The 8,950-nt window shown below is 41.0% G+C and overlaps 1 protein-coding gene across 1 annotated transcript; it reads left to right on the plus strand.

The window, feature by feature from the left end:
- The first annotated feature begins 295 nt into the window (after positions 1–295).
- CAPSL (calcyphosine like) lies at positions 296–8,950 on the plus strand. The gene is made up of 5 exons (XM_054283534.1): positions 296–364; positions 4,211–4,344; positions 5,201–5,378; positions 6,018–6,227; positions 8,849–8,950. Exons 2-5 carry the CDS (start codon positions 4,211–4,213, stop codon positions 8,948–8,950), a joined length of 624 nt encoding a protein of 207 aa, XP_054139509.1. The 5' UTR covers positions 296–364.

Raw genomic sequence — 8,950 nt, forward strand, 5'->3', positions numbered from 1 at the left:
CTCTCCCCTGATCTCCAGCCCATGTGGGCAAAGATAAGAAGAAAAGAAATTATTTTTAAAAGAAATAAAATGAAAAGGCTCTCGAAACACCAAAGCAATTGTCCAGGGAAGCAGCGTAATTGCAGGCTGGGCCAGCCACAGCCCACAGTGTCACCTTGGAGACCAGCTGGCAAACTCCAGGCCTCCCAAAAAAGGGGGGACAAGGCAGCCGTGTGTGTAAACAGGTAAAACGAGATGGATAAGGAAGCTTTGCAGTGAGGCTGTGGCCCATTATCACCTGAACTTGTTGCCTGAGCCAGGAAGCACAACATTATCCAAGCTTCCAGTCCTGAGTGGAAATCCCAGGTTCAGAAAAACATTGCAGGTAAAGGATTTTTTTTTCCTGTTTGCTACCTCACAGTAAGTTTCTCTGATCAACCAAGAGTAGTTTAATTAATTTCAATCAAATCTAATTTTTAAATCTAATTTTTTAAAATATGATTTTTATTTAGATATATAAATATACATATGTGTTTATAAATGTATATGCATATATGCAAAAGAGCAATTGCAGTAATGTCCACCTGTCAGAAGGTTGAAGCTGGATGAAGCTGGTCACGATGGAGAGAGACATGGGAGGCTGCTGCAGAGGGGTCAGTGAGGCTGGGAATTTTAAGGAGGTGTTTAGACAGTTGTCAAGTACTCCTGCAGCTTTTGTGCTTTTAACGATTCAATGAAATTATAAGAAGTAAACTAAATGCATGCAATCGGTTTAATTTGTCCTTAGATCCTGAGATCCTCTGCTCTGGGGTGGGTGGTGTGCCACTCGTGTCTTGGCCAGGTCAGGGGCTTTCAGAGCCTGGGCAATCCAGATGGGACTCTCTCTGTTCCACTGCAGTGGCTTTTAGGATTTTCATAGGAGGCTCTTGGGTGGGCTCAGCTGAAGGACAATATCTAAACAAATGTTGCAGAGCTTAGGCTGAATCTGACTCTGTCCAAGTTTAATTCTCAGGCACAGAGGAATGTAAAGGGATCTGGCTGCTGAACAGCATAAGATTCTTCTGGAAAAATCCAATCCAAAATTTAAGGTTTTGTATTTGCTAGGAATAAATGCAATCAGTTCTGTTTGGCCTGCACAACACAACATCACCTATAGAAACAAACAATGCTGACAGCGTGGGGTAATTGTTCATAGCCTAGGCTGTTAAAACAAAACTCTCTAGCATTCGAAATTAAAATAAACACTGCTGGTTAATTTCACTGAGGGAGACATCTGATGGTCTTGGATGAGATACACAAATTAAAACCATTTGGAATTACTTTTATGACCAGTTCTTGTTTTATTAATGGTATTAAAATGTAACACATTTGTACACTATGCAGAGAATGGTTATACTCAACAAGCCCTGACTGCATCTTTAATTACTTCACATTTTTCAGAAAGGAACAAGAGCAAAATGAAAGGGGAGGAAAGAGCATGTGAATTACTGTGATGCCTCCCTCCTTGCACTGATTTGAAATCTCTTTTCTTACAATATAGCCTAGGAAGGGTTTGCCTCAAACTTAAGCCTGCAGCCAACAGAAACAGGAAAGTGATATAAGTGTCACTATGGGCCACGCTTGCATGTCACAGGTTTTATATTTAACTGGTTTTCTGTATTTTCTGGACATTAAAAAAGTGTTATCAAATGCTTACTGCCATGAGGCACAGGCTTTATTTAAGAGGCTTTAGTGTGATGTGAAAATTCAATTACTTCGCAAACAGACTTTAATTGCTGAGTTTTGTATAGAAACTTGTTGTTGGTGATTTAGTTAGTCAACATTATAGAGAATGCAGATTTGCAAAGAGCAGCAGAAATATTTACTGTTAGTGGTTTTAACCATCATATTTGGGGAGACATGATATTAGTGAGATTACTGGACTGCTCTGACCCATTTCAGAAAGAACACTGGGAAAAAATTGAAAAGTTGAAGGGCAATAGCAGAATTACCTGACATCTGGAAATCCATTTTGTACCAGGAGTCTTGAGCTATGCCTAGTTACTAAGCAAAAGTGAGTTTAAAAGGGACCTTCAGGTAATTACACCTGGACACATTTTTAATAGGTGGCTCTTTAATTTTGTAAAAGAGAGTAAACCAGCATCTAATATGATGGAGATTCAGACTAGAAACAGTATATATTAAAAGAAAAATTATTTAGTGCTGGAACAACTTAGCCTAGAGATGGTGAGTTCTGAGGCAGAAATGCTTATAGATGTAGAAGCAAACTTTATTCTTACGGCAGAAATTACAGAAAATTGGCCAGTTTCAGTGGCTTTTATTGAGGTTCAAGAGATAATAACAGATAATAAAACAGATTATCCCTCCATATGCTCAGTTCATGAGTATTATTGCAATGACTATTTGATGCACATGGCAGTATTCTGGAAATTACTCCGCTGATCCAGAAGCAAGGAGATGCTTGACTCTTTTAATGGGGTGTGTATTTGTGTAGATTTTTGTAGTGTGCAGTAGAGATTAATTATGTCCTTTTTGGTTGCAGTATTTATAGAAATCCATAATGACATAACATAGTGTAGAGAGACTCACACTGCACAATGATACACTTGCATCATGTATTCTGTATGTAGATGTATTGTTGCTATACATTATATATAAGCAATAGTATATTATTATGTAATATAAATATAGTTTTCACTGTATTTCTGTAACCTCATTGTATTTTAAAGTCTTTCCAGCTAAACATTTCCCCTTTAAGGACAGGTCATTGTTTGTGAAAAACATTTTTGGCTGCTGATCTTACACAGCTGTGAGATCTTCCTGATCACTGGTTAATGAGTTCCCAGAAGAACTTTGCTTGCTCTGTCTGAAGCAAAGGCCAAAATGCTCTGTATTTTACTTCTCTAGACTTCTACATTAAGCTAGTACTGAAACCATTTGGGGAGTACAAAACTACTTTTTTTCTGGTTTTGCAAGCCCAGCTGGAGTAATCTAACACGGTTATAAAATTCAGCATATTTGGCATTACCAGCAGTCATAGCCAATGCTCTGTAAACAGGAGTGGATGAACAATTAAGATGAAATAGTTTAATTCCATTTTTTTTAGAAGTTTTGTCTGGTCATTTCAATTCACACTACTGCACATGGAATCACAATGGGATTGGAAGCGTCACGTGCACTGACAGTGCCTCACAGGGCTGCTCAGCTGCACCTCCTCATCCCAGCATGGCCTCAGCAGAGCACCAGCTGCCCTCTGAGTCTAGAGCTGTAACTTCTGTGACTCCTGGGTGCCCTTATCCTATGATGCTTGAAAGGCTGGAAAATATTTTGGGAGTCTTCATGGCCTGCTGCAGACCCATCAGCCAGGCTATGGAGCAGAAGTCTTGGCACTGAGCATGTGCCCAGGATTCACTGTGGCCCCAAAATATCAACACGGGCAGTCCCACTTTTCATAGCACTAGGCGCAAATAATCCCTGTGGGAGAGGCAGTGGGTGTCTGCCAGCCTGGGCATGCTTCTCTTGGTGGTGCTGTTGCAGCACTGCAGAGTCACAAGCTGGTTTTCCCTATTTTTATTCCACTGTTTTCCTCCGAGGGAAGCTGGAAGGCCTTTGTTGTCAGATGTGAAGTCCTGGGGTGCTAAATACTGTGAAAGTTTAAGGTATTAATTTATTTTTCAGTTGTGTTAAAAAAGCAGTAGGTGTCATGTGTAGGTGGCTGCTGCTGCTCAGACATGCAATGGGAGAAATCTCTGCTCTGCAGAATCGAGATCTCAGTGGAACAAAAGTGAATCATAGGCAAAGGTCCCCAGCCAGGGTAATTTTTGTCTTCCTGTGGTCAAATGACAGCTACAAATCTGGCCAGTGGAAGAGGCTTGGCAAGGATGCTGTGGACACAGAGGGAGTCACACACACCTGAGTGCACCCACCACTTGTCACAGTGTTCTCACACTGTAGGCAGAAATTTTTACGCACAGTTTCCTGTCTGCATCTGAATTAATCACAGGGTGGTTGGCTGAGCCCTCCTTTCATGGTCACTGACCAATATTGGCAATTTCCCTTTCTGATAGAAGGCTATAAGGAAAAGGAAACAGAGGGTCAAAATGGGTCCTCATGAAAGAGTTGCTACCAGCAGTTTGCAAGTTAGGAATTTGGGATACTTGGTATACTAAGGCAGGTTTCAGCACTGTGTCTGAATCTGAATCCACACCACACCAGTGTTTTGGTCTTCCAGATGGGCACAGCAAGGCATGACCGAGAGATGGCAATCAATGCAAAAAAAAGCCTGCCCACAATCACCAACCCTTTAGAAAAACTTCGCCTGCACTGTTTAGCAAGGGGATCTGCAGGCATCAAAGGACTGGGCAGGTGAGTAAGCAAAATGTCAGACCCATTATTCAGCTTAATAATTTTAGCTGCAAGAGGCTCACACCCTAGGGACCAAAACTTGAGTCTTCAAGTCTTCTTGAGTTTTCTCATTTCAGTACAAATGCCACAACTCACAGAGCCTGCCACCGGGGCTTTTTTTTGGGACACAGGACTGACCTGATCACCTTTTGAAGGGTTGAAGACTGTGAATCCCTCATGAGAAAGTCCTTCCAGAACAACCCCTGCCAGAGAAAAGAGGGGAACATTAATCATATATATCTCCTTGGTGTTTTCTAAAATTATCTTAAGTATTTCAGCACTGGAGATTTTAAGCTTCCTTCCCTTTTAGGTATGACGCCCTTGTTGTAATAGTCCTGTCCTGTAATTAGCTGTCTAGTTTAGGGGAGGCACCTAAAAACTTTTTGCAAGCATCCCATCCCTAGGAAACGGGTGTTGCATCACACCCTGAGATCCCTCCCAGGCCCCATACACCACAAATGGATCTAGATGGTGACCAACTGGAACTCCATCTAAATTTGGAACTTATTCTAAATGTGCAACTTGCAGGGGCAGAGGGCTATAATGAACAGGAATACTATGGCAGCCTTTCCCTCATTTAACTTCAGGCATGTAATATTCATACACCCTATCTAAACAAGTAATCTCTACTGCCAATAAGTGTGGGGGGTTTGTTGGTCAGGGTTTTTTATTTATTTCTTTTTTCCCCACCACAGAACACAGAACAAGGAGGAAATGTTTTCTCAGTAAGGTGCCTCTCTACTCCAGCACTGTACTAACCACTGCAGCATTCTCCATGTTTTCCATGTATTTTCCTCAAATTTCATGTTTTCTACAGAGCATTTAGGATTATTGATGATAACAATAGCAGAACCCTTGATTTCAATGAGTTTCTGAGAGGACTGCATAATTATGCTGTGATGATCAATAAAGAAGAAGCTCAGGAGCTTTTCCAGATATTTGATAAAGACGGCAGTGGAACAATTGATTTTGATGAATTTCTTGCTACACTGAGAGTAAGTCTGGGAATTTATGCTGTTGTTGCATTAAATGGATTAAAATATAGCAGAACAGAACAGAACAAAGTAGAATGGAATATTTGCAAATAAACAGTTGTGATCATTTTCCAATTAATTGTAGCCTTGATTTAGATACTGAAATTCCTGAGCTGCAGTCTGGGTACCTGTGCAGTTCAACCCATCAATCTCACTTCTTTGTCAGCTGTTTTATGATGCATCTCTTTATAACATGAACTTATTCAGGGGATGCTTTCTCCATTCCACCACAGTGATTGATTTTGTCTAAAGTATCTCTGCTCTGCTGAAGCCTAAACAATTAAGACAGAAAATACTAGTACTTTGGATAATTAGTAATTTCTTCTTGGAAATACTTAAAATGGGCAGATCAGAAAAGTGTTCTAGGTAGTATTTTCTCTCTTATTTTCCATTTGCTATTGTATGGGTAGACACTGAATAGTCTTAATCATAGTGCTCTTTTGAGGACATATTGCCCTTTCTAGCTCCTGTGTAAACTATCACCAGTATATTGTCCCATCTCCCTTGAAAGTTTTGCTACTAGCAACAACAAGTACTTGAATTTGGAACTGGGCAAGTAGTTGGCAAAAATAAAATTATTCTGTTAATATTTCTTGACAGCCTCCCATGTCCAATGCAAGAAAAGAGATTGTCATGCAGGCATTTCAGAAGTTAGACAAGACTGGAGATGGTGTCATAACAATTGAAGACTTACGCGGGATGTATAATGCAAAATATCATCCCAAATACCTAAATGGAGACTGGACAGAAGATCAAGTTTTTAGAGCCTTTCTGGATAGTTTTGATTCACCCTATGACAAAGATGGGAAGGTGAGCTAAGCACCTCATTGCAAGCCATGAAATCACCATCTGACTCAGAATTTGACTTAGGTTATTAAGTGGGGGAGTAATTGCAGTACCAAACATCCATTTGCATCACATCTATATGGAAAATCAAAGTAGATGCATAACCTGTGCACAACACTCATACAGCTGGCTTGCGCATTCTGAAGCAAAGGGGCTCTGCAGGAGGTACTAGGGTGGTTATGAGATTGCATTAAAACTTGTAGCCTTAATAATTGAATTTCATAGATTACACTAAGTATATCTTCAGACTACCCCACAAAATTGCAATTTTTAGGAGACTAAATACTATGATCCAGTTCAAAAGCAGTCTCCCTGCTTTAAAATACTTTACAGTTAGTTTTTCTCCAGTGTAATTACTGAGACACTTGACTTGGAAATCAGTCCATAATAGAGACAGATTTACCTACAGAGAGTTGGAGGGAGAATGGGGCTGGGACTACTGCCAGGGGTGTGTACCCTGAGGACCCATGAGCTGGGACAGAGCTGGGAGCCCTTCCTGCACTCTGGCACTCTGGTTCAGGTGCAAAGTCTGGGCACCTTTTGTGATGAACTTCTTACACATCTGCTCTGCAACCATCTCTTTCCCCTTGCTATGTGTCTGCAGACTTCTTTGGTCTGAACTTACATCTGTTGACCAGCTTAGAGCAATCCTGTATCTCTGTGGTTCACTTGGCCATATTCTCAATCTGAGCAGTTAATAATAACAAATGAGACTGTAGGTTTTTATCAGTGCCTTGTGATATGTCTTTAACATTTCCCACTCTCCAGGGCTGCATTGCACTGGTAACTCTACTTGTCTAATGCTCCACCCAAACCCTTCACTTCCTTGTTCCCACCACTCAGGGTCTCTGTTGTGGAGGTGATGGGGCTTATCTACTTTAGGCATGACTTTGCACTTAGTAGAGCTGAATTTCATCCCCTCTACTGCAGTGCCATCCTCAGAGATACCAGTTCAGAGCCAGCTGTCCCCTTCCACTCCCAGGGGTGACATCTAGCCAATTTCAAGGAAAACGTTCCTGCTTTTTGTGCTGAGATCATATATTAATGAACACATTAAATGAGTTCCCAAACTAATCCCTGATGAGTTCAGTGCCTGATTACTCTGAGCATCCACCTCTTGGTCAGCAATCCTGATATTAGCTCACTTGATTACTGTTTCTTCTGAGAACAGACTGTGGCTTTCCCAGATCAGAAGACACTAACGATACTGAACACCTAAAATATTTTTGGCAGAAATGCCTCAAGGTTGAGCATTTGCTAGAAATGCCCTCTTCGCTGTGGTCTTGCTGGGAGCCTCTGAAACAGGCAGTTTCAGTGAGGCTTGTAATCATCTTGTGATGGTAGGACAGTCTGAAGTGGTCCCTTCTCCCTGTTGTCATGCTTTTCTAAGTTCTCAAACACACAATGCAATCAGAGCAGATACCATGGAATCACAGAATATGCTGAGTTAGAAGAAACCCATCAGGATCATCAGGTCCAACTCCCAGCCCTGCACAGCACACTCAGAAATCACACCCTGTGCCTGAGAGCATTCTCCAAACACTTCTTGACCTCTGCCAGGCTGGTGCTGTGAGCGCTGCCCAGGGTCCCCATTCCAGTGCCCAGCCACCATCTGGGGAAGAACCTTTTCCTGATATTCTAAACCTCCCCTGGCACAACTTCAGGCCATTCCCCTCGGGTCCTGTCACTGTCACCCCAGAGCAGAGATCAGCGCCTGCCCCTCCTCTTCCCTCATGTGGGAGTTGTAGCTGCAGTGAGGTCTCCCCTCAGTCTCCTCCAGGCTGAACAGACCAAGAGACCTCAGCCACTCCTCACACAGCTTCTCCTCCAGACCTTTCACCATCTTCCTGGCCCTCCTTTGGACACTCTCTAATAGTTAAATGTCTTTTTAATATTGTTTTGTATTTTTCAAATTTTTCTTTGTTTATTCAAAGAATGACCTACACAATTCAAGAGTTAAGGCATCACAAGAGACTTGCACAGTTTTTCTCTTGGTTAATTTGTTGTTTTTTTTTTTTTAATTGTCATTTTTAAACCTCAAAATACCCATGAAAGCTATTTAAAACTCTTAAATATTTGAAAGAATATTTGCTTCATTTAGGGAAACTTGTTTAGAGCAATGATATTTTCTCTCTAGGGGTGGATATAAAGTTCCAAGCTGTCTCTGAATTGCATCAGAAACCTCACCCACTTTATTAATAATTATGCAAAGGCATCAGAAACCTCACCCACTTTATTAATAATTATGCAAAGAACCAGATTATAGCATCCCTGGAAAAAAGTACATTAAAAATTTGTTTTCTTAGGCAGCAGTGATTTTAACTTCAGTTGCTGGTAAGGTTAGTTAAACTCCATGTTTCATCTCCCTCCAAGTGTTGTAGAGGACAAGAGCTCTTGTTTCTAGCAAAGTGAAATTAAGGAAATTATAAGTGTCTTAATTCCTCCTGTTGGATTCCTTTTTGTTAGCCACAACATGAAATAGCAGATGTTCCGTTTCATTCATTCTTCTCTATTTGTTGTTTTGACTTACAGCATTAAATAAAAAGCAAACGTTCATTTTCCTATTCTTAATTTCTCTGTCTCAGGTCACAAAAGAAGAATTCATGAACTACTACGCTGGAGTCAGTGCTTCAATAGACACAGATGTCTACTTTATCATCATGATGAAGAATGCTTGGAAACTCTAA

The sequence above is a fragment of the Melozone crissalis genome, unplaced genomic scaffold, assembly GCF_028551555.1.
Source record: "Melozone crissalis strain CALT ecotype California unplaced genomic scaffold, PUWL_Pcris_2 ptg000036l_1, whole genome shotgun sequence".
Lineage (NCBI taxonomy): Eukaryota > Metazoa > Chordata > Aves > Passeriformes > Passerellidae > Melozone > Melozone crissalis.

Excerpts from the sequence above, each read along its gene's own strand:
- CAPSL (XM_054283534.1), top strand. The coding sequence starts at position 4,211 with ATGGGCACAGCAAGGCATGACCGAGAGATGGCAATCAATGCAAAAAAA. Across the intron at positions 4,345-5,200 it reads GGCATCAAAGGACTGGGCAG|AGCATTTAGGATTATTGATG; the intron begins GTGAGTAAGCAA and ends TGTTTTCTACAG. Across the intron at positions 5,379-6,017 it reads AATTTCTTGCTACACTGAGA|CCTCCCATGTCCAATGCAAG; the intron begins GTAAGTCTGGGA and ends ATTTCTTGACAG.